Here is a 26,793-nt window from a genome sequence, read left to right as displayed (position 1 = left end):
CATCTGAAGACATATATTCTACACATCTGATCCCAATATCAAAGGATGAACTCACTGTCCACACTAGTCATTCTATAGGTGATATACATGTAAATCTTATTAATCTTTCCAGTTCTGACCATTTTTTTCATTAAATTTACATGGTTAAGAAAGAAAAAAAAAACACCACTTACAGTTTCTTTGAAGGACGAGTTTAGCCAGCGATTATTTACTACATTCTGTATGGATGTGGGTGGGTTTTCTAAATCTTCAAAGGAATCCATTAGTATGAAATCCAGAACAACATCATAAAAATTTAGATTTTTCACCTGCATTAAATTATGAGTTAAAACAGAAATTATTATTATTACATAGATCTTAAATAAAATCTGAGTCAGGGCTTCAGACTTTATAACAGCTGAGTGCTTTTAGTTGAAACAGATTATATCTCTGACAAAAAGAGAGGAAGAGGAGAGACCAATATGAAAACAACTCAACCCCAGAAATTACACTTCACATGACAGGTGTTCCTTCCTAGATCCATCCCATCAAGTGAAATTAATCTTTCCTTTCACTCTGTGCTAGGAGCTCTCTGTTCCTGCTGTCATTATGGTATCCATAAAGCTCATTCTGCTTTGTCACTGAGTTATTTGTCACTGAGTATCTGTCTTGCCCACAACATCATGAACCTCTTGCTCTTTCATTCATTCATGCATAATGTACCGGGTGCTCAGACTTCTAGAGTAAGCAAACCAGATGCTTAGTTTAGTAGGAAAAACAAACAGCAACAAATAATCCCACAAAAACACAATTATAACTGTGATAAGAAGAGTAAAGGAAAAGTACATAGTACTATTAGAGGTTATGGTGGAGCTTCTAACCTAGATTGGATGTCACAGAGGGCTTTCTTCAGGGAGGCATCCAGGTACAGAAAACACCTTATCAAGACCTTTGAGGTAAGAAGGAACACAGTGATGCTGAGTCAAAGAAAATCACGGCAAGTGTGCTATGGCTCGCTATAGCCGAGAGCACAGAGGCACAAGGAGGAGGGGATGGCTCCTGCAGAGTATATGGCCCATGTTGATGATTTTGGATTTCATCTTCACGGTATTTTAGGGGGGTAGTGGAGGAAGGGAGATGGATGATTAGATTGTATTTTTTATAGACCGTTTGGCAGCAATGTGGAGAGTGGAATGGAGAAAAGTAAGAGTGAATGCAGGGAGGGGAGGAGTAGGCAGGGAAGACTGAGGTAGCCCAGGAAAGCCTGTAGTTACTCAGACTACAGCGGGGCTGGCAAGAATAGAGAAAATTTGAAGAAACTGAAAGATATTTAGAAGTTGAAACTGACAAAAAGCAAGAGAGGAATACGATAAAGTATGTGAGGACCAGGTCTCTGAAGGAGGTGTGAAGGAGGAGTCCCAGGTCTCTGGCCTGCACAACTGAATGGATGCCAATTCTTTCACCCAGCGAGGGAACACTGGAGAAGGAAAGATTATGCCTCTGTGTCTCTATACCTACTGTGTTCTCTGCCTAGAAAGCCTTTTACCCCTTGCAAACTCATTCTTTAAGCTCCCATTACAACAAAATGCTCCAGGCTCATCATGTACTTTCCCTATCCCAGTGCTGAGATCAGCATTTTTCCAGAATTCCCTGCAGTTGAGAGTAGAACTTAGAAGCCAAGATCTGTGTGCCCTTGACGAGTCCTTTCTTTTAAGGTGTAGCTGCTCCCAAACCCTCTCAGTGAACAGAGCTGGGAAGTACATATGTTTATATATATGCAAGCCTTTATATTTATTTCTATATCTATCTATATCTATTATAAACTATGAATTCACCCTATTAGCTCCAAGTCTAGCCCTAGCTTTTTATACCTCCCTTCTCCCACAGTAAGTAGCCTGGCTCCAATTATTCTCAATATATTGTTTGTTTGATCCTGTATATGTAGCCAAAACCCTGGTCCCAGTGAGTGGCCCATCTGAAACCCTCTCAGCACTACTGCCCTGCTAGGGCCTGCTCCTGACTTTCAGAAGGAAGCGAAGAAGGAAGGGAAGGAGGAAGGGAAGGAGGAAGGGAAGAGAAAGGCTTTAAAAAAAACAATACTTTTCAATTGTTGCCCCATGTATAAAGCCTGTGGTTGCTATTGTTTATGTCTCTGCCATTACTACTACGACACAATTGGTTTTACTATCATTTAACAAGGACAAAAAAAACAAAACAGTGGCCTCAAATTATGTAAATATTATATGTAAATAACCAAGGGGAATAAATATAAAAAAAATTTGAACTTACTCCTTTAGCAGCAAGTTCCATTTCAGTACTATCCCAGTGATCAGTCTGTTCTAAAAAATAGATCATTTCATCAAAAACATCTTCAAACTTCTTTGGATTCTGCAGAAGAAAACACACTTTAATCCTAAACTCAACCTCATAACAAGGGTCAAGCCTGCAAAGCACATGGGTTACTCTAAAGTCAATTTTTGCTAGATCTTCATTAGATTAAGTTACTGAGTTAAAATAAATTTTCAAGGTATACCATATTCATTTGGTTTAATATTTTGTTGCCCCATTTTGAAGAAGCCAAAACTGAGAACATTTGTAAAATGTCATAAGCAAAGTGCCTAATACTCAAACATGTACGCTTATTTAGGTCAGTCCTTAAGGTGAAAACTTGGTCATAGAAGATACCATCTAATGCTTTTGAGGCACTTCTACTCTTATAGCAGGAACTCTAGTTCAAACCACTTATCTGCCATGGGAAGGCCAAGAAAGCACCATAAAATTAACAGTGGGAATTGCAAGTAGTTAATATCATCTTTCATTTATTTTACACTTTGTAAAAAGTTTGCGTTCCCAATTATCATTTATTTAATCATCATAAGAATCCTCTGAAATAGGGTAACATAAATACAATTTTATTTTTCAAATGATGGGATTGAGGTTCAAACAGATTGGGTCTAAAAGCCGGGTATTCAAACGGTTCAAGGAAAGCCTGTTTATTTTGGTTTTCTTCATCATCTGGACACACCTTGCATACAGAAGAGTGGTTCCTTATAGTTTTAATGAAGTTCTTTTCATTGGTTCTGACTCATCCAGTCCCATGAAGATGAGTGAGAGGAAGAGGCAGCTCAATTTGCATTTTCAGATTTCTGAGATCTATATTATTTCCTGGAACCTTCTTAGTGAACAGAATTAAGGGAGCTAAGAGAAGAGGTATTCAAAATAATAGTGGTGATTGTTAGCAGATCTAATGATGATGCTCACCATGACATTCATAGATCTTATGGCAAATTGGGAATAATTTATGAGAAACAACTGGATCAAAAAAGAGTGGGCTTTATACATAGAAAACAATTCAGCACAAGCAGAAAGCTATGCTCTTTGAGTTATTTATTTTATGTGAATCTTTGCAACTATCTACAAAAACTGTTTTTTCTATTAAAAATTAAATGCATTGTAATCATCAGTCCAACAGAAACAACTATGAAAATAACTTGCCAACAAAACAAGTTACCTTTCGTGCTTTCACAATTAACGCTGATAAAATTTTCCTTCCACTCTCAGCAAGGAATATCCTATTGGCTGTTTCTGAAAGAATAACCTGAAAAAAATCCATCCCCCACACAAAGAAAAAAGAGACCTGTAATGAATTTGAATGGACACTTGACTGTATAGCACATCTAAGCACAAATAACCCTAATGCAGTTAATGCATTGTATGTGGCACTATTTCAGACCACAGAGAAAGCTCTAATTTATTAAAATAAAATGAGTTCTTGAAACCTATAATAAAAAAGATTAAAGGGAAATAAATCTGAATTTAAATTCTGTTCAATTTAATATTATAAAGTCCAAAATAAATGATACATAGCCCCAAGACATAAGAAAATAAAGATAATTTTGTTGTTTAACAACATTATTTCATTTTAGGAAACCAATAATTTTACAAATGATTCAAATAAAAAATGATCTAGAACACATAATAATTGGTAATTTTAAAAAGTAGGATTTTTATTTTAGGCAGCTATTTGTACACATCTGCAGCATCAAAATATCCTGTTTTGACAAAGTGGGGTGGACCTGGGAAGCCATGGGAGAGGACAATGACAAATGAAGCCAAATGAAGGGAAACAGGAGGCAGGAAACATAAACTTGGTGGACTTTATATTTGCCATCAGGAATAACAATAACAAGAGCAAAGAGCTGTCCTGTTTATATGCGGCTGGACTCTATAGCATGAGGGTGGGGTGAGTGGCTGGGTAAAGTCACTTAATGTTTAAAAATAATACCTGAAAAGCCTGTCGTATACAGTGAAGTTTGGCAAGAAAATCACTGTCTCCCAGGCACTCCAGCATTTCAGTTCTATGTAATAAACAGGGGAGACAACTGTTACACTGCATTCAAGATCAAGGCTACTACAAATTTGGACTCAAACAAGGCTTAACCTCAGGAACTTAACATGAAACACATGTCTTTTCAATACTGACAAAATATGTAAAAAAAAACTTTTGAGCCTAAAAATATACTTTCCCCTATTCTCATTAACATTTTAAATAAATATCATACAAACATAGCAATAGTACCTTAATATTTTTCATAAGCATAAGCAAAACTGAAGTCGTACCTCAGCACTCTTGAGTAAATTTTTCCTTCTTCAACTAAATGCATGGCTTCTTCATAAAAAGGGCAGTGGCAAAGAGACTCCAGACTGTAAGAATGCCGGACTTCTCTGTGTTCTGCAAGCTAAGCATTACAGTGGGTTAGAACAGACTGCAATGATATAGGAAAAATATTATGAACAATAGAAAACCAGATCTCACTAACATCAAAATATACTCAATTTGATTAAGCCATAAAAACTATTCAGTAAGATTTTAAAGCTATCATTTAGAATGATAAAGATAAAGAGCTTCCCAGACAAGATAAAACTAGAGGAGTTCATCACCTCCAAATCAGTATTACAAGAAATGTTAAAGAGTCTTCTTTAAGAAGATTTTAAAAAGGTAAAAAATATTAATAACAAAATGATAATAAGTACATATCTATTAACAATTACTTTAAATGCAAACAGATGAAATGCTCTAATCAAAAGACATATGGTGGCTGAATAGATAACAAAACAAGACCCTTACATAGGATGTCTACAAGAAACTCACTTTAGATCGAAAGACAAACAGACTGAAAGCAAAAGAATAGAAAAAGATATTTCAGAAAAATGGAAACAAACAAAAAAGCTGTGACAGCAATACTTATAGCAGACAAAACAGACTTTAAAATAAAGAATGTAAAGAGACAAAGAAGGACCCAGCAATTTCACTTCTGGCTATTTAACTGAAGAAACCCAAAGCACTAATTTGAAAAGACATATGCACCCATATATTCATTACAGCATTATTTACAATAGCCAAAATATGAAAGCAATCTAAGTGTTCATCAATACATGAGTGGATAAAGAAGCGGTGCATATATACAATTGAACAGGACTCAGCCATAAAAATGATGAAATCTGGCCATCTGCAATAACATGGATGGATCTAGAGGGTATTGTGTTGATTGAAATAAGTCAGACAGAGAAAGACAAATGCCAGACAATTTCACTTACATGTGGAATCTATAAAACAAACAAAACACAACAAGCAGAGCAGAAACAGAATCATAAATACAGAGAACATTTTGACAGTTGTCAGATGGGAGGAGGGATTGGGCAATGGGAGGAAAAGGTGAAGGGATTTAGAAGTACAAAGTGGTAGTTACAAAATAGTCATGGGGATGTAAAGTACAGCATAAGGAATCCTATATAATAAAAGGCCAATATGCAAATAGACTGAACAATGGAACAACTGAACAGCCAGTCGCTATGACATGCACTGACCACCAGGGGGTGCGTGCAGAACATGGTGGGTGTCGGCAGCAGGCAGCAGAGCGTGGAACATGATGGGTGTTGGCCACGGTGGGATGGTGGAGCAGGTGAACTGAGGTGCCAGACCAAGGCGGGAGGCACCTGTCATTGTCATCAGGGCAAGCCTCTGGTGGTTACTGAAAATTCTTTGCTCCCAGGTGCTGCGGTCCCGCCTGGTGCAAGCACCTGCTGCCGACGCCGGAGCTGCTGCTTGCACATGCTGCCAACGCCTGGCACCGGTCCTGATTGCTCGGCGCCATCAGCGGGTGCGAGCAGCAGCTGCCGGCCCAGATCACCCCTCAGGCCTTCTCCACCTCCTCCTGCTCCTGAGGGGTGATCAGGGCAGTGCCGCTGCTCGCGCCCACTGACAGCAGTGGCCCCACTTGCACCCGTTGCTGGCGCTGGTCCCAATTGCTCCACACCATCAGCGGGTGTGAGCGGAGCCGGCGCCATCAGTGCATGGGAGCTGCGGCTTTGGGAGCAAGGCTGCCGGCAGCAGGGGACCTGGGGCTGTGGCGGGAGGGACCAGGCATGGACGCGGAGGATGGGCCGAGACCAACCCCTGTGCCCACCACAGCCTCACAGCCCACGGTTCTTTCAAGGTGCACGATTTCATGCACTGGGCCCCTAGTATAGTCAGTGATACTGTAATAACTATGTATGGTGTTAGATGGGTACTAGATTTATCGGGTGATCATTTTGTAAGTTATACAAATGTCTAATCATGATGTTGTACATCTAAGACTAATATAATACTGCACATCACCTGTAATTTAATTTTTTTAATTAAAAAAAAAAAGAACATCAAGGTCAACCAAAGATGAGAGGTTAGGAAATTCTAAGCTTTTTCCTGCACACATGCATAGCCCTGCCATGTTTGTGGCTTTCTAGATTCCCAGAAATATCCCGGAGCTTTTCAAAAACCCCTATAAACATCTCATGGCCCAATGTTTTCTTTTAAGCGTTTTGGTCAGCCTCTTGTTAGCCCTAGCTGGTATCACCAGCTCAGTCAGCTGCAATGTTAAACAATTATCACTAATTGTTTTCAACAAAGGCCCAAGGGACAGAACTCTTTGTACAGAGCAAGCTCTAAGTTAGGTCAAATAAAAGACAAGTCTTGAGAATGGAGCTCTGCAAGTCAAATAGTGACAATTCTCTAGGGATGGGGCTTTTGAGAAGCTTCAAGGCTACTAAGCTTCTTCCAGTGGCTGCTGAGCCTCTGCTTTCAAAGTTACCATAGTTGTGAGACTGTTGGTTTTTAAGACTAACTGTGAAGAAAGAGATGGCAATAAAGCAAGTTAAGTATCCACAAAGTTCACTATTCTTAAGGAGATTCAGCCATTTTTCTTGAACAATGCTCCTTGAATCTTTAACAAGTATTTCATTAATTTTCAGAGTTCTAAAAATTATTATTTTGAAAAGTTTTGCTAATGTTTTTATGCTTTTTTGGAGATGTGTACAGGTGTTTACTCTACTACTCTAGCAGTATTTCTCCATGCTGTAATTCATATTCACACATCGCTGTGCTAAATGCCTGACCTGATTATCTCATTTACTCTTTCCAATAACTCATAAAGTAGATACTTTTATCATCAACGTTTTACAGATAAAGAAACAGAGGTTAGATTAGAGGCACATGCCCCAAGTCCCACAACTAAACAGAAGTTAAATTAAGCCCAGGCATTTATACCAGAGCTTATACTCCTTTTTTTTTAAGATTTTGTATTGATTTTTAGAGCGAGAGGGAGAGAGAAAGGAACATCAATGTAAGAGTGAAACATCGACTGGCTACCTCTGCACCCCCCACTACTGGGGATCAAGCTCTAACCGGGAATCAAATCTGCAACCTCGGTGCACGGAACGATGCCCAACCAACTGAGCTACACCGGCCAAGGCTATACTCTTAAATATCAAACTGTACTCTCCTATCAGCTCTATCCAGAAAGCCAAGGAAGAAAAAGTTTAAGCATCAACAATATTTAAGATAGTATAAATATGACTATTAGACCAGAAGCAAAAGGGAAAAAAAGGTAAATGGAGATAATATCTGACATCATATATTTTCTGCTTTTAAGTAGTATTTCCCCTCATAGTTTAAGGAAAATATATTATGCTACTGGAAAGTGTTTGAGGTTAAAAAAAAAAAACCCACAAAACCAAACGGGTTTAAAAAAATAACTTCTAATGAAAATTTTTTAGGTATTAAATAGTTTAAAGTTTTGAACCACTGTCAAAACAAATAGAAGCTATGTACACCTACCAGTAGGAAAAAATTCTGAGGAAACTGGAGCTCCAATTAAACTCTCCACATAAAATAATTCATACTAATAAGAAGTGAACAAATCCAACAAGATTCCAGAGTCAAGTCTTGATTTATTGGTCTACCTTGCTTATTTGTTGGTTTGGCTGAGGTGATCATTTAACTAGGTCTCTTAAAATAGGCTTGCAGCTGTGAAAATACATCATATTGAAGATTGACACTGGATAACATTATCATCAACTCTTCCTAAGAGACAGTAACTCAGAAACATGTATTTAAATAATGAATCTTGAGTTTTTTACAGCAAAAAGCAAATCTAAAACAATGGCTTAAATTCTCATTTTAGAATATAGTTTCTAGGAAGGATTTTTTTTACAAAATTTCCAAAAACTTTTTGAAAGGCTTCCGAAAAAGATTAACATTTTACTAGAGCTGAGATGTGTCTTCTGAAGCAGAGTCTGTAACATGGTTTAAATGGGCAATTTACCATGAAAAGGGGTTCTTTTTTTTCTAGCTGAAACTTTTGAAATGTCCTTTATTTCCAAGTCATTCTTCCCTCAAAAGTGTACATTTCAAGAACTTATTTAAAAATTTTTAAACAGAAAAGTAATACTATGTTGGTTTCCATCAAAGCACTATCCCACTTTATTAGTTATCTCCCATAGTTCATAAGTATCATAAAATGTCCATGTAAGGAATCAAACAAGTCAATAACAACAACAGCAGCAATAAAAACAGATAAAACCCAAAGATGTACCAACAAGTACAAACAATGTTTTGGAATTCGCTCAAGATTTCAAACACTCTAAATTACTTCTCCCTTGCCCTCCATGAGGTGCAAGAGGGGCTGACCCTCATCTTCCTTAGCAAGCAATAATTGTGCCGAATGTAAGGTAATATGTTTTAAAGCCTTTATATTTTTAAAAGCCTCTGAACAAACATGAAAGAAATGTCGAAAGTCTCAAAACTAGTATGGGTCATGAAATGGGCTAAGTTCCATTTTAATATGGACTATTTCTTACATGTTTACGTTTTCCTTTAAGATCAACCACCTAAAATTACAAATAGAACTTACTAGTACAGTTAAAGAAAGCTGCCCTAGCCGGCTTGGCTCAGTGGATAGAGCGTCAGCCTGCGGACTAAAGGGTCCCAGGTTCGATTCCGGCCAAGGGCACATGCCTGGGTTGCAGGCTCAATCTCCAGTGGGGTGCGTGCAGGAGGCAACCAATCAATGATTCTCTCTCATCATTGATGTTTCTATCTATCTCTCTCCTTCTCCCTTCCTCTCTGAAACCAATAAAGAAATATATTTAAAAAAAAAAAAAAGAAAGAAAGTAGGATAACTATATACCATATCTCACTAATAGAAAAGAAATAAAAAAGAAAATAACAATAACTCCAAAGTGGCCATCAATGATTCTCTCTTCCCAGTAATGTCTCATTCCATGCTGAACAGGACTAACATGTGTAACCAATAGGATATTGTAGGAATGAGAGTGTGTGATTTCTAAGGTGAGATCACAATAGTCACTGCTCCCATCTCGCTCTGTTTTGGATCCCTTCCTCTGGGGGAAGCGAGGTGCCTGCCATGTTGTGAAAATACTCAAGCAGTCCTACAGAAAAGTCCACGTGGTGAGCAAGTTAGGTTTTCTGCCTTAGGTAGCACCAACATGCCATTCATGTAAGTGAGCTATGTTGGGAACAGATTCTCCAGCCTCAGTTAAGCCTTCAGATGACTGTATCCCAGCCAACATACTTCAGATGGGCTACCCAGCCAGTGTGGCTCAACCTATGAACCAGGAGGTCACAGTTCAATTCCAAGTCAAGGCACATGCCTGAGTTGCAGGATCCATCCCCAGTAGGGGGCATGAAGGAGGCAGCCAATCAATCGTTCCTTCCCTTTCCCTTCCTCTCTGAAATCAATAAAAATATATTTTAAAAAAAGAAAAGAAAAGAAAAATGGTGGGCTGCTTTGGATAGGCACGTTCAGTCTAAAAGTCCTCCTTATCTTATATATGCGACTTCAGAATTAAATACCTAAACAACAGGCTCCCTGGATTAGCCCTTAGGACTCAGTTCTCACGGGACTAACTGTAAGGCCCAAGATCCAGAAAACCAGCCCACTAACCTTAAATTTTAAGAAGGTACCTCCTAAAACACTTGTGCCTCCACTAACCCCAAGTGTGGAGGCCTCAGGATTTAATCTAATCTAGATTAAGACAAAGACATGTACCTCTGCCTGACAATCTCCAAATTAGGGCCCAGGGTCTCACTCTCAAGAACGCACCCATGAGGCCAAGGGCAGGCCCCTCAGCCTCAGCACCAGCCCCAAGCCCACACCTGAATTTAATTATTGTTTTAAGACACTACATTTTGGGTAATTTATTAAACAGCAACAAATAACTAATAGTGGAAACCATACTAAGAGTAACAAAATGACACACAAATTTTCCCAAGCTGGAAAGCAAATCCAAGTGTGTGGACAGATGAAATAGATGAGGAAGCTACAATCTAGAATAAATTCAGGAGGAAATATATTTGTTGAGGGTAGACATTTGCTAAGCAGCAGTCTTAAACAGCACCAGGCCTGAAGTTGGCAGGTGTGAGAGCAGGATTGAAGAAGAGGGACTGAAAATGGGAGATTAGACAAAAGTCTATAGTAGTCCCACATCTCATTCTACTCCCTGGCCCTTCCCCTCCATCCCTGAATAGGAAGGCAGCTTGTAGTAAAAAAAAAATTCAACCAAAAATTATTAAAGCTGCCTGGAGAGAGTAAACTGGCTAGGGTGAGTGATGGCCCCGCCCACAATAAGGCCCTCTGCATTCTGTATCCAGGTGCACCCTGCCTGCTAGGCTATTTCCAGAACATTAATCCTAAAGAAAAGCCTGCCAATTAACACACCTCAAAGAAGTAAATGAGCCCCATTTGCTCTCATGTTCACCTTTTTGTGGGAAAAACAAACAAAAAACACTGCAAACCCACACAATCTACCTAAGAAAATCAATCCAGTCACCAAGTACACTTTCAAAGTTGAAAGAAAAAACAACAACTGTCAGCACAAGAATGAAAGCCCAAGATAAACAGACAAAACTGACTCCAGAGGAAGTAAGATAATTCAAGAAACAGAAATTTGCAATTGCAGATATAACCCTCTCTTTTCAGATTATGATTATTCTAAATGTTTATCCTTGTCCCGTTGTGTATTATTGTTAGTGTATCATTTTGGATTGGTATAAAGTGCTAGCAAGTCAAAGGGGGGTAGCAAAAGCTTTCATTAGTAGACATATTTGAATTATCCTATACTAGAGGCCCAATGCATGAAATTCGTGCAGGGGGGTGGGGGTGGAGGGGGAGGTCCCTCAACCCGGCCTGCGTCCTCTCGCAGTCCGGGACCCCTTGGGGGATGTCTGACTGCTGGACATCCCTCTCGCAGTCCAGGGCTCTCACAGTCCGGGACCCCTTGCTCCTTACCACCCACCTGCAGCGGAGGTGGGAGAGGCTCCCATCATCACTGCTGCACTCGCCAGCCATGAGCCCAGCTTCTGGCTGAGCAGCGCTCGCCCTGTGGAAGCACACTGACCACCAGGGGGCAACTCCTGCACTGAGCATCTGCCCCCTGGTGGTCAGTGCATGTCATAGTGACCGGTCGTTCTGCCATTTGGTCGATTTGCATATTAGGGTTTTATTATATAGGGTGGCAGCTGAATCCACTGATCCCCATGGCGAAATGGGCCTAAGCCGGCAGGCAAACATCCCCCAAGGGGTCCCGGACTGCGAGAGGGCACAGGTCGGGCTGAGGGACCCCTCCAGTGCATGAAATTTCGTGCACCGGGCCTCTAGTAAGAAATAAAATTTTCTCTTTAAAGAGCAGCATTCAAAAAAAGAGCCCCCTACAATTTATGTATGTGTTAACACATACATACCTTAAGGAGGGGTAATTCTAAGAAAAATGAAATCTAAAGCTAAAAATTGCTCTCTCTGTAATATTAGTTTCTACCTATTAAATGACAATCTCTTTAACAGATGGTTGAGTTAGGAGAGTACTTAAGTGGTATCCTAACATTGAAAAGACTTTTCAGAATATGAAAACATGCTAAGTGAAATAATGTCAAATACAAGAGATCACATATTGTATAAGTCTATTTATATGAATTGTCCAGAATAGGCAAATTTATGGAGACAGAAGGTGGATTAGAGTAGTTGCCAAGAGCTGGGTGGGGGAAGGGAAGTGTTAGATGAGAAAAGGGAGTAATTACTAATAGAGTTTCTTTTTAAAGTGATAAAAATATTATAGAATTAGAAAGTGGTACTAGTTGTACAACTCTGTGAATATACTAAAAACCACTGAATTACATACTTTAAAAGAGTAAGTTTTATAGTATTAGAATTATATCTCAATTAAACTATTATTTTAAAAATAGACTTTTCAGAGAAAAAAGGCTGTAGTTCCAAACCAATGTTTGGCAAAGCTTATATAGGAAAATCCTGTTAATCACTTTCACGAATGACTGACCAGGCTTAGAGAAAAGCCTATGCCAGGACTTCTTTTAATCTAAAGAGGCAAGAATTCTTTCTGGTAATTCTGAATAAAGCTTCCAAATGATCACAAACTTTAACTTCCCAAGCAGTTCTGATATTATTTTCTTACTAACTTTCTTCATTAAAATAGTTTTTCCTAATTTAAGGGCTTGGCATATAGTAAATGCAATTAAAAATAATTTGACAAACATTTCTTAGTAAAGAATTTATCTTGGATCACATTCTGAGATCATATATTTATACCCTAGAAGCATTCCTTGGATGTTTCTCAGACATCAAGTCCTTCTTGTGGTATTCATGCATTTTGTTTTCCTTAAGGGTTTTTAAAAATATGTATCAAACCTTTTGTGACTTACAATAAATTCAAAGTACAATGAACACTTGTCAAATATTTTTTTAAGTTGTACATTATAAAGAAACTTTAGAGCAATTAGGTATATTGTTCTTCCTAGGGGGGAAAAATGCAATTATTCTTCCTATAAACCATTAAGGAGTTAAGCATCTACAGAACATAAAAATAAAAAGCATTTGACAAAATACATCCTTTTATGATAAAAACTCTTAACATTTTAGGCATCGAAGGAATGTACCTCAATATGATAAAAGGCATATATGACTAGCCCACAGCTAACATACTCAGTGGTGAAAGGTTGAAAGCTTTTCTTCTAACAACAGGAACAAGACCAGGGTGCTCACTTTCACCACTCCTATTCACAGTAATGGGAGTCTTAGCCAGAGGTATTAGGTAAGAAAAACAAAAAAGCATTCAAATTCAAAAGAAAGAAGTAAAATTCTCAGCACATGATATGATCTTATACAAAGAAAATCCTAAAGATTCCACCAAAACCATTAGAACTAATAAATAAATTCAGTAAAGTTGCAGGATACAAAATCAATATACAAAAATCAGTTGTATTTCTACACACTAACAATAATCAGAAAGAGAAATTAAGAAAATAATTCCATTGATAATAGCTTCCAAAAAATACTTAGTAATAAATATAAGTAAGGAGGTGAAAAATCTGTACACTGAAAACTGTTAAGATGAAGAAACTGAAAAAGACAAATAAATGGAAGGATATCACATATTCATGGATCAGAATAATTAATATTGTCAAAATATCCAATTACCTAAAGCCATCTATAAATTCATTGTAATTCCTATCAAAATTCCAATGGCATTTTTTCACAGAAACCGAAAAAAAAACCAATCCTAAAATTTATATGGAGCCACAGAAGCCCCCAAAGAGGCAAAGCAATCCCAAGACAAAACAAAACTTGAGACATCACACTTCCTGATTTTAAACTGTATTACAAAGCTACAGTAACCATACAGTAGTCTACTGGCATAAAAATAGACACAGAGACCAATGGAACAGACTCGAGAGCCACAGAAATAAACCCTTGTAATAAAGTCGATCAATATCAGACAAGGGAGCCAGAATACTAATAGGGAAAGAATAACCTCTTCGCTGTGGTGGCAGAATTGGAGAACCACATGCAGAAGAATTAAAATGAATCCCTATCATACATCACTCAACAAATATTAACTCAAAATGGAGTAAAGATTAAACATAAGACCTGAAACCAAAAAACTCCTAAAAGAAACATAGGGGAAAAACTCATTGACACTGGCAAAAAAAAAAAAAAAAAAAAAAAATCTCCTTGATAATAATTGTTTGGATCTGACCACAAAAGCACACATAACAAAAGCAAAAATAAACAAGTGAGACTGTATCAAAGTAAAAAGCTTCTGCACAGCAAAAGAAACAACAAAAAGAGAAGGCAACTTACGAAATGAAGGAAAATATTTGCAAACCATCTATCTGATAAGGGGTTAATATATAAGGATCTCATACAACTGAATAGCAAAGACAAAGAAACTCAATCTAATTTTAAAAATGGACAGAGAGTCCTGGCCAGGTGGCTCAATTGGTTGGAGCATTGTCCTGTACACCAACGGATTGCAGGTTCAATTCCTGGTCAAGTCACATACCTAGGCTGCGGTTCAATCCCCAGTTGGGGTGTGAACGAGAGGCAACTGATCAATGTTTTTCTCTCACATTGACATTTCTCTCTCTCTCCCCTTTCCTCTCTCTCTAAAATACATAAAAACACATACTCCCATGAGGATTTTAAGAATATATTTTTATTGATTTCAGAGAGAAAGGGAGAGGGAGGAAGAGATAGAAACATCAATGATGAGAGAGCATCATCAATCGGCTGCCTCCTGCACACCCCCCATTGGGGATTGAGCCCACAACTCCAATATGTGCCCTAACTACGAATTGAACCGTGACATCCTGCTTCATAGGTCAACACTCAACCATTGAGCCACACCAGCCGGTCTCCCATGAGGATTTTTAAAAAAAGGACAGAGAACCTGAATAAACATTTTTCCAGAGAAGATACAAATGGCCAAATAAGTGCATGAAGGGTTGCTCAGCATCACTAATCATCAATGAGATGTAAATCAAAACCACAAAGAGATACTACTCAGAATGGCCATTATAAAAAAGATAAGAGATAACAAATGTTGGTGAAGATTTGAGGAAAAGGGAACTCTTTTGCACTGTTGGTGGGAATGTAAATTAGTATAGCTTCTATGAAAACAATATGGAGGTTGTTCGAAAAAGTAAAAATAGCCGAAACCGGTTTGGCTCAGTGGATAGAGCGTCAGCCTGCGGACTGAAAGGTCCCGGGTTCGGTTCCGGTCAAGGGCATGTACCTGGGTTGCGGGCACATCCCCAGTGGGAGATGTGCAGGAGGCGGCTGGTCGATGTTTCTCTCTCATCGATGCTTCTAGCCCTCTATCTCTCTCCCTTCCTCTCTGAAAAAATCAATAAAATATATTTAAAAAAAAATAAAAAAAAAATAGAACTACTGTGTGATCCAGCAGTCCCATTTCTGGGTATATATCCAAAGGAAATAAAATCACTATATTAAGATATCTGTACTGCTATCCTATTTACATTGCAACATTTTAAAAAATAACCAAGATATGGAAACAGTTTAAGTGTTCATCATGGATGAATAGATAAAGAAGATGCAATATATAGTATATGTACAATGAAATATTCATCCATGAGGAAGAAGAAAATCCTGCCACTTGCAATAATATGGATGAAACTTGAAGGCATTATGCTAAGTGAAATAAATCAAACAAGAAAGACAAATGATGTATGGCATCACTCACATGTGAAATGAAAAAAGGCCAAAAACAAAACAAACAAACAACAGAAAAAGGCCAGCCCCATAGAAAGAGAGTAGAATGGTGGTTGCAAGGGGCTGAGGGGTGGGGGAAATGAGGAGATATCGGTCAAAGGGTGTAAACCTCTGGTGAGAAGATAAATAAGTTCTGGGAATCTAATGGCAACTATCTACACTAATAAAAGAGAAACATGGTAATTGGCGTACGACCGCTACCCTTCCCATTGGCTAATTAGCGAGATATGCAAATTAATCACCAGCCAAGATGGCGGTTAACTGTCAACAAAGATGGCGGTTAATTTGCATATGTAGGCACAATGCAGGGAGGCAAAATGGAAAGCACAGAAGAAGCCCCCTGGCACTGACAGTGATCGGAAACCCAGGGGGGAGCTAAGAGCCGGGGGGCAGGGCAAAGGCGGCCCCTAGGGCCGCCTTTGCCCTGCCCCGGGCCATGATCAGAGAATCCTGGCCTTTGCCGCTCTGGCCAGTGATAGCAGGAAGTAGGGGTGGAGCCAGCAATGGGAGCTGGGCAGAGGTGGAGCCAGGGATCTCCGGGTGGCTGCAGCCGCTGCCCGGAGCCCACGATCAGGGAGCGGTTGCAGCTGGGTGGGGGGGCAGCTGCAGCTGGGGGTCCCCGCTGCCCTAGCCTCGGCCAGAGGCATTAGGCACGGGCAGGGGTGGAGCCCATCAGGGGGCGGCTGCAGCTTGGGGGATCCTCTGCCCGGGCCTAACGCCTCCGCCAGAGGCAAAAGGCCCGGGAGGGGCGGCTGCAGCTGGGGTCCCCACTGCCCGGGCCTCACGCCTCAGCCAGAGGCGTAAGGCCCGGGGCAGGGGCGGCTGCAGCTGCGGGGGTCCCTTGCCCAGCCTAAAGCCTCAGCCAGAGGCGTTAGGCTGGGCAGGGGCAGCTGCAGCTGGGGGTCCCCACTGCCTGGGCCTCACGCCTCAGCCAGAGGCGTAAGGCCCGGGCAGGGGCGGAGCCCACGATGGGGGGGGGGGGGACGGCTGCAGCTGCGGGGGGTCCCCAGCCCAGCCTAAGGCCTCGGCCAGAGGCGTTAGCGAGGCGTTAGGCTGGGCAGGGGCAGCTGCAGCTGGGGGTCCCTACTGCCCAGGCCTCACGCCTCAGCCAGAGGCATAAGGCCCGGGCAGGGGCGGAGCCCACGATCGGGGGCGGCTGCAGCTGCGGGGGATCCCCTGCCCAGCCTAAAGCCTCGGCCAGAGGCGTTAGGCTGGGCAGGGGCAGCTGCAGCTGGGGGTCCCTACTGCCCGGGCCTCACGCCTCAGCCAGAGGCATAAGGCCCGGGCAGGGGCGGAGCCCACAATCGGGGGCGGCTGCAGCTGCGGGGGGTCCCCTGCCCAGCCTAAAGCCTCGGCCAGAGGCGTTAGGCTGGGCAGGGGCAGCTGCAGCTGGGGGTCCCTACTGCCCGGGCCTCACGCCTCAGCCAGAGGCATAAGGCCCGGGCAGGGGCGGAGCCCACAATCGGGGGCGGCTGCAGCTGCGGGGGGTCCCCTGCCCAGCCTAACGCCTTGGCCAGAGGCGTTAGGCTGGGCAGGGGCAGCTGCAGCTGGGGGTCCCCACTGCCCGGGCCTCACGCCTCAGCCAGAGGCATAAGGCCTGGGCAGGGGCGGAGCCCACAATGGGGGGGGGGGGGCGGCTGCAGCTGCGGGGGGTCCCCAGCCCAGCCTAACGCCTCGGCCAGAGGAGTTAGTGAGGCGTTAGGCTGGGCAGGGGCAGCTGCAGCTGGGGGTCCCCACTGCTGGGGCCTCACGCCTCAGCCAGAGGAGTAAGGCCCAGGCAGGGGTGGAGCCCACATCGCAGGCGGCTGCAACTGGGGGTGTCCCTTGCCCAGGCCTAACGCCTCAGCCAGAGGAGGTGTTAGGCCGGGGCAGGGGCAGCTGCAGCTGGGGGTCCCCGCTGCCCGGGCCCAACGCAGAAGCGTAAGGCCTGGGTAGGGGTGGAGCCCATGATCTTGGGAGGCTGCAGCTGCGGGGGTCCCCTGCCCAGGCCTAATGCCTTGGCCAGAGGCATTAGGCCTGGGCCGGAGCAGTGCCAGTGATCATGGGGAGCAGGGTCACAGTCGCTGATGGTGGGAGCTTGGGGTCTCCTGCCCAGGCCTAATGCCTTGGCCACAGGCGTTAGGCCTGGGAAGGGGTGGAGCAGGAGGTCCCTTGGAGAGCTGTGGGTCCCCTGCCCAGGCCTAATGCCTGGGTGAGAGGCATTAGGGCGGAGCAGTCAATTGCAGGGAGCAGGGGCCGAGTTGATGATGGTGGGGAGCTGGGGGTCTCTTGCCCAAGCCTAATGCCTTGGCCAGAGGTGTTAGGCGTGAGCATGGGCAGAGCCAGGGATCGCGAGCAGGGGCGGCGTGGGCGATCGTAGGGAGCTGGGGGTCCCCTGCCCACCCTGATCTGGGACACCCTTCAGGGCAAACCAGCTGGCTCCCACCTGTGCACCAGGCTTCTATCCTATATAATAAAAGGGTAATGTGCACATGCAATTTTTTTCCCCAAATATATTTTATTGATTTTTTACAGAGAGGAAGGGAGAGGGATAGAGAGTTAGAAACATCGATGAGAGAGAAACTTCGATCAGCTGCCTCCTGCACACCCCCTACTGGGGATGTGTACGCAACCAGAGTACATGCCCTTGACGAGAATCGAACCTGAGACCCTTCAGTCCGCAGGCCGATGCTCTATCCACTGAGCCAAACCCGTTAGGGCGGTAATGTGCAAATTGACCCTAACAGCAGAACGACTGGGAATGACTGGTCACTATGACACACACTGACCACCAGGGGGCAGAAGCTCAATGCAGGAGCTGCCCCCTGGTAGTCAGTGCACTCCAACAGGGGGAGCTCTGCTCAGCCACAAGCCAGGCTGAAGGCATCACATTGGCGATGGTGGGAGCCTCTCCTGCCTCCTCAGCAGCTCTGTGGATGTTCAACTGCAGCTTTGGCCCGTTGGCAAGTGGACATCCCCCAAGGGATGTATCACTGCCAGCTTAGGCACAATCCCCCGGTGAGCAGGCCTAAGCCAGCAGGTGGACATCCCCGGAGGGGTCCCAGACTGCGAGAGGGCACAGGATGGGCTGAGGGACCCCCGAGTGCACAAATTTTTGTGCACGGGGCCTCTAGTGCCATTATAATATTTCAAAATTATGGATGTACCATAATTTAGCATTAAACTGTTTCCAGTTTTTCATTATTATTAAAATGCCAAAGTGAATGTTTTTATATATAAATCTTTGCATCTAATCACTTCAGAAGTATGATTTCTGAGCTAAAAGATCTGAACTATTTTAAGAATCTTGATATAAGGTCATCTGCTTTCCATAATCCATAGTATATCAAAGTGCCTATTTAAAGCATGTGTTTACATGTCCACCTCTGTACAGAGATTATGAGCTCCTGTGAGAACTTTCACTCATGCTATATTCATCTTTGTATCCTGGTATCTACCACGTGCTAAATAACTGGCTACTATACTAAATTACAGCACAATGGCAAAACTGTACTCTCCAGCTGGCAAAGAATGCGAATCCTCATTAGGAACACACATGACCTACCTCTGCTGCTGAAGCAAAGGAATCGGTTGAAGCAACGCTCAAGGTGTCTCGAAGGCCATAGTCGTCCACATTCCCCCTCACAGTAATATCTGTATCTTTATCTTAAAAGTAAAAGATGAAAGGTTTATTTATTCTCAACCTGTGGGTCGCGACCATCAGAAAACACATATAGCATATCAGATATTTACATTACGATTCATAACAGTAGCAAAATTACAGTTATGAAGTAGCAACGAAAATAATTTTATGGTTAGGGGTCATCACAACATAAGGAACTGTATTAAAGAGTCGCGGCATTAGGAAGGTTGAGAACCACTGGTTTAGAACCTGATATTCCTTGTCACTACCATATTTTATTTCTTTTTCTTTCTTTTGATAGACTATTGGGGTCTAAAAGGAAAATAATACAGCCCAGCCGGTGGCTCAGTGGTTGAGTGTCAACCAATGAACTAGGAGGTGACGGTTCGATTCCTTGTCAGGGCACATGCCTGGATTTCAGTCTCAGTCCCCAGTAGTGAAGCAGCTGGTCAATGATTCTCTCCTCTCATCATTGATGTTTCTATCTCTCCCCCTCTCCCTTCTCTGAAATCAATAGAAAAACAAAACAAAACTTGGCCAATATTTTTTAAAAAGTTTAAAAAGGAAAACAATATAAATCAATGGAACATAATCTGAGAAGACTCTTAAAGTTGATTCACTATTTAACTGATTCTGAAACACTGCCAAGCTGAGAACAAAGTACTATAAAGTTGACATTTTTGCTTTAACAAGGGATTAAACTTAATTGTGGATTAAAAATTTTTGAGTATATAATAAATTGGTATATAATAACTGGAGTTGGATAATTTACATGGTAAAATCAGCATATACCAAAGACAGTTTGAAAGAGAGCAATTTAGAACTGGTGGGTTCATTCAAATTAAAAGAATTATCAACATAAAATGTTGCCTGTCTTATCAGTTGTGATAAGCTGATTAACTATAACAATTCCAAAAAGATCTCTGAGTTCTCTTGCTCTTTAAGACCACTTGAAAACACTAAAATGCAAAAATGATGACATAGATCTAGGTCACTCACACTTACTATGCTTACCTGGGGGTCAAATATAACTGCTCCAATGATTTTAAAGGGCTAAAAAGTTTTAATACATTTGAAATAGTCAATGTCTTGACAGGCTACCTATTAGCAGTACACAACATTGGGAATGTGGATGCCAACATCTTCACATACTATCATCAGGAATCTGTTAACATTAAATTTTAAAAGAATATTGTGCTTGCTTACAGATGTGACAAGACTAGCAAATAAATGATATGCTTCAAAATTTATCACAAGTATGAAAAAGAAAACAACAAAATATATTTAGATTTTTCTTATTTTTATTCTCAATCTGTTAATTTTGTCAGAAACTTTATCGTCTTTAAAAAGAAATCAGAACTCTCTTTGGCTTTCATTTATCCAAATTTGTATTCCATTATTTTTCCTAAAATAAAATTCATTACCTTTACCCAACTACCAGAAAACACAGACATTTTGTGATTCTACACGGGAAGTGTAAAGTTTTTAGAAATCCAAACCATTAATTCAGTTTAAACTAAAAAGTTTTGCAACCAATTTATATTCCAAGCTCTAAGCCAATCTGAAAAAGCAAATAAACCTTAATTGGTACAAGGTTAATTCCTATTAAGTATCAAAAATAACCATGCACATAGGATATTTTTCTACTACTGTGGATGAAAGGGGCCACATGCTAACCTGACAAGCTCAGGGAAGGCCTGCATGGTGGTCTTGTAAACTCAAAGACCTAAAGTAACCACAAAGGATGGTCTGAAATTAAACTTTAACTAAAAGCAAGAAGTATGTGTCTATCATTTTACTAGTTATCCAATCCCAGAGGTTTCTGCACTTTGCTTTCTCCTGCCTCTCTAATCTGTCACCATGGATTTCAAGTAACCCACCTACGTCTCCTCCTTTGATTGTAATGTATAGAACAAGGCGAAAACAGCCATTCTCCGAGCATCATCCCAATCGGTTGAATTCTGCTTCCTGGCAATTGTTGATAGTTTGACTCAAGTAAACTCACACAAATTCTTTACAGGTTTGAATGTTTTTATGTTAACACTACTCTACATTTGGCGAAACCACAGTTAACATTTTAACCACTATCTTCTAAGCTTAAATTATAATTGTTTTCAAATGAAGTTTACATCAATCCTTTTAAAATATCTAGCTTTCAGCTTAAAATCCTACTACTAATGACTATATAATGGAACAAAATCTGAGGTTAAATCATTCTATTTTGAAGAATATATATTCTATTAGAAATTTAAATTTTTCATCAAATTTGGTATTTTTATTTTGTTATTGCTTTTTATTGATTTTTTTTTAGAAAGAGAGGGGAAAGGAGAGAGAGAGAAACATTGATGAGCTGCTTCCTGCACATTCCCTATTGGGGACTGAGCCAGCAAACCAGGCATGTGCCCTGACTGGAATAGAACTAGTGACCTCTCATTGCCTGGGACGATGCTCAATCAACTGAGCTACAGAGTCCAGGGCTAAATTTGGTATTTTTAGAAACTCAATTTTACCCAGGAAATTTTCAATTATTCTCTTTTTAGTGCATATGATTTTTTAAAATGCACAAACAGATCAATTATTTATAAAACTGAATTGGCATTTACAACTTTCAAATCTTTATCTTCTTAATGATTTTTCTATTGTTAGTATTAATTGTGCAAAAAGAAATCACAGTACAATTTTCTTTTTGCCAAAGCACTTTTAAAGCAGGATTAAATTACTAGGCAATTAAGTTAAATCTTGGTTCCATATGCCTTTTGTTATTTTCAGAATGAAACACAAACATTTATCTCATGTCACTTTACCTTTCAGACATTACCCACGAATTGTTAAAAGTCTGTTTTACTTCACTCAACAGAAACCAGCCACTCAATGTCATCCAGATCAGTTACAATGATTGTACTTTTTTTTTTAATCTAACAAAAAAAAATGGCTCAGAGGAACTGGAAAGATTTATTCATTAAATCCAACTTTGTAAACCACAGACCATACCTCTCATTTCAGTAATTATTATGATTCCTGGAATGGCAGCTTAAAGCAGTAATTATGACTAGAAATAATACAGCTGTTTTTCATAAAAGCCAATAAAAAGTATAAAGAAAGAATATTGGACAATATCTCAAACTAACTGCTTTCATGCATCCAATTAAAATGTAAAATACCTTTTGAAACTAATACAAAATAATATTGCATGTAAACTGTAATAGAAAAATAAAATTTAAAAAAATTTTATATTACTCTTTCTAAAAAGTATCAACTCTTGATTGTGGTACTAAAAGACAAGGACAGCACAGAAAATTGGAAACCATAGGCTTCATCTTAGTCAATATTTCAGAAATACTTTCTTACCAAATTTATCTTAGCAGAAAAAAAATGTTAAAGTCACAATTAGATATCATTATACACCTACCAGAATTATTGGACTTGGAAAAATTTTTTGTTAAGGATATATAGCATTGGAAATTCTCACACACCACTGGTAGAAATGTCAATTGGTAGAACCATGTGGAAATTTTGGCATTATCTATTTAAAGTTCAAGACTGCCTTCTCTATGACCTAGCAATTCTATCCTTGGTGTGTTTTATAGAAATGCATGCTTATGTGCATAAGAATGTTCATAACATTTATAACAGCTCCAAAATGGAAAAAAAAAAAAGCAAACCAATGTCCATATACCACAGAACACACAAACTGTGCTATATTCATACAATGAAATACCATACAACAATAAAAGTGAATGAATTGCTGCTAACTGCAAGAACGTGGATGAATCTCACATGTTGCGTGAAGAATTATATGCATTGCATTCACATTAAAATTCAAAAACAGCCCAGGCCAGTATAGCTCAGTTGGTTGGAGTGTTGTCCCATAAACCCAAAGGTCATGGGTTCAAATCCCAGTCAGGGCACATACCAAGGTTTCAGGTTCAATTCTCAGTCCAGGTGCTTACAGGAGGCAATGGATCAATGTTTCTCTCTCACATCAATGTTTTTTTCCTCTCTCCCTCTCCTTTCTGTTGGGGTCCAACCCCAGCAGGTCCAGGGGTTCCCCAAGGTGTGGACAGAGTCGGCGATGAAGGAATGACATGGAGACAGTGTTCAGTTGATCAGCAGCCTAGCCAGGATCTCTAGCCAGGATCTCCAGCCAAGTTCTGGTGTTTATGGTCTTGTTACATCTGTATTTATACCAGTTGATTTTAATCCTGTCAATTTCTATTGCAAAGGTTAGGGCGTTTCTTATCTCCATTCCAGGGAGTAAAGATTATGTAGCTTAAGCATGATTGTTTGTAGTTAAAGTGATTAACTACCCTCCTGGCACTTAGTTAAGGGGTTTTATCCCCTCCCTAACTTCAGGGAAAAATCCCTACCTGGGGAAACAACCTTTCTCGGAGAGGTGACCTTGGTTTAAACACATAGCGCCAAGAAGGGGAGCAAACACATTAAGGACAGTATGCCATATATGCCAGGTCCCTTGAAACATATGCTGTGCAGATGTTTCTTCCCTGTAGCGACTGTGTCAAGCAGCAAGAATGGACCGGCTTCCGGCACCTTTCATCTCTCTCTAAAAAAAAAAATCAATAAAAACATATCCTTGGGTGAGAATTTTTAAAAAAAATTCAAAAACAGGCAAAACTAAATAGACTACACACTTAGTTGATAAGACTATAAAGAAAACCCAGGAAGTAATCAGCATTAGCAACATAACAGTGGTTAATTTGGAAGAAGTATTGACTGGGGGGGAGGGGGAGGGAGACAAGGGGACCTTTTGGGAATTTGACAATGTTTTATTTCTTTATCTAAATGATAGTTACACAAGACGGTGTTACAAATCACTGTATTTTTTCATTTTGTGCACTTTCCTCTAGAGTTTAGAAGGAAAGAAAACAATAAATCTATACATTTTGACCCCAAATGGCTAAAAACAGAAAAGACAAAGAAATACTTTCTGTATTTCAGAGAAACCAAGATGGCGGCATAGGTAAACACCGGAGATTGCTGCCTCACACAACCACTTCAAAAATACAACTAAAAGGCAGAACGGACATCATCCAGAACCACAGGAAGGCTGGCTGAGTGGAAATTCTACAACTAGAAGGAAAGAGAAAAGCATACCGAGACTCATAGGAGGTGCAGTGCTGAAGTAAATACAAAGGTGCGGAGGTGCATGCGGAGAGGGCTGGCGGCTGAGGACACGATTGTCTTTTTCAATCAGGAGGGAGTCTCAGGCTCTGAGCTCCAGTTCAAGGCGAGTCTCTGGGGACCCAGACTCATACGGGAGAAACGGGACTGTCTGGCATCGGTCGGAACTCGAGGGCAGCTTTCTCTCGGAGGCACTCGCAGCAATTGCCGGGGCCTCTGAAGGCAGGACTGAGAGCAGCCATACTGCTTGCTCCGCCCGCCCTATTGATCCCCTGGGACCCCGCCCCGCCCAAGCCCTGCATGGAGGCTTTTGCATATGAAAGGCCCGGCCCTTTGTAATCTGAAAATAATTTAACAAACTGCAGCTGCCCCAAGGCCCCAGGGCAACTTACATTGCTTTACAGCTGGCTTCTGCTGGGTAGCCTCAGGCAGAGGCTAGATTAGCACCTTCTTAGATCCAAGAGCCAGTGTACCTAGTGGTCAGAGTGGGACCATCCAATTACAACTCAGATCCATAAGGGACACACTCAGGGGGCAGACTCAGTGAGCACCAAAGCCCCACTGAAGCAAGTCCTGCCCCATAAGGGTGTCTTCAGCACAGAAGTTCTCCCACCGTAGATACAGCTGATTCTCACAGCCAATTGGCCTGGAGGTCAAATCCTCCCAGTGTTACCCACAACAATCAAGGCTTAACCACAACAACACTGTGCACAAAGCCCACAAGGGGGTGCACCAAGAGTGTCTACCTCAGGTAATTGGGGAAGCTGAGCCACTGGGCCCTATAGGACACTTAGCACAGAAAGCCACTCTATCGACACAGCGAAGCATAAAAAAATGCCAAGACAAAGAAACAGGACACAAATGACAGAAATGGAGGAAAGCAAACTACTGGATACAGAGTTCAAAACCACACTTTTAAGGTTTTTCAAGAATTTTCTAGAAACCGCCGATAAACTCAATGAGACCCTCAAGATCTAGTGAGACCCTCGAGGTTATGATAAAGGACCAACTAGAAATTAAGCATACACTGACTGAAATAAAGAATATTATACAGACTCCCAACAGCAGACCAGAGGAGCGCAAGAATCAAGTCAAAGATTTGAAATATGAAGAAGCAAAAAACACCAAACCGGAAAAGCAAAATGAAAAAAGAATCCAAAAGTACGAAGATAGTGTAAGGAGCCTCTGGGACAGCTTCAAGCGTACCAACATCCGAATTATAGGGGTGCCAGAAGAAGAGAGAGAGCAAGATATTGAAAACCTATTTGAAGAAATAATGGCAGAAAACTTCCCCTACCTGGTGAAAGAAATAGACTTACAAGTCCAGGAAGCGCAGAGAACCCCAAACAAAAGGAATCCAAAGAGGACCATACCAAGACACATCATAATTAAAATGCCAACAGCAAAAGACAAAGAGTATCCTAAAAGCAGCAAGAGAAAGAAAGTCAGTTACCTACAAGGGAGTACCCATAAGACTGTCAGCTGATTTCTCAACAGAAACTTTGCAGGCCAGAAGGGAGTGGCAAGAAATATTCAAAGTAATGAATGCCAAGTACCTACAACCAAGATTACTTTATCCAGCAAAGCTATTATTCAGAAGTGAAGGTCAGATAAAGAGCTTCACAGATAAGGAAAAGCTAAAGGAGTTCATCCCCACCAAACCAGTATTATATGAAATGCTGAAAGGTATCCTTTAAGAAGAGGAAGAAGAAAAAGGTAAAGATACAAATTATGAACAACAAATACACATCTATCAACAAGTGAATCTAAAAATCAAGTGAATAAATAATCTGATGAACAGAATGAACTGGTGATTATAATAGAATCAGGGACATAGAAAGGGAATGGACTGACTATTCTTGGGGGGGAAAGGAGTGTGGGGGATGCGGGAAGAGACTGGACAAAAATCGTACACCTATGGATGAGGACAGTGGGTGGGGAGTGAGGGCGGAGGGTGGGGTGGGAACTGGGTGGAGGGGAGTTATGGGGGAAAAAAGAGGAACAAATGTAATAATCTGAACAATAAAGATTTAATTTAAAAAAGGAAGTTGTTTAGCCAATAAAGATAGATTTAAAACTAAAAAAAAAAAGAAATACTTTCTGTATTTCAATGTTGATAGTAAAGCTCCAAAT

At 41.0% G+C, this 26,793-nt stretch overlaps 1 protein-coding gene across 7 annotated transcripts in view; it reads right to left on the bottom strand.

Annotated features, from left to right (window-relative positions):
* The window catches only part of MIGA1 (mitoguardin 1), an 82,496-nt gene that overhangs the window by 13,047 nt on the left and 42,656 nt on the right, over nt 1-26,793 (bottom strand). For all 7 annotated transcript variants that reach the window (XM_070405417.1, XM_070405416.1, XM_070405419.1 and 4 more), the window contains 6 exons: nt 19,444-19,544; nt 4,600-4,718; nt 4,265-4,337; nt 3,491-3,577; nt 2,269-2,367; nt 174-308 (listed from right to left, as the gene is read on the bottom strand). In XM_070405417.1, the coding sequence (XP_070261518.1) occupies nt 174-308; nt 2,269-2,367; nt 3,491-3,577; nt 4,265-4,337; nt 4,600-4,718; nt 19,444-19,544 (614 nt within the window). The remainder of the gene's footprint in view (nt 1-173; nt 309-2,268; nt 2,368-3,490; nt 3,578-4,264; nt 4,338-4,599; nt 4,719-19,443; nt 19,545-26,793) is intronic.

This window comes from Myotis yumanensis, unplaced genomic scaffold (assembly GCF_028538775.1).
Source record: "Myotis yumanensis isolate MYYU_CA2020_CCGP unplaced genomic scaffold, mMyoYum1.0.hap1 SCAF_2, whole genome shotgun sequence".
NCBI lineage: Eukaryota > Metazoa > Chordata > Mammalia > Chiroptera > Vespertilionidae > Myotis > Myotis yumanensis.
The sequence above is the reverse complement of the archived record's forward strand: the minus strand, read 5'-3'. Positions and strand labels throughout refer to the sequence as shown.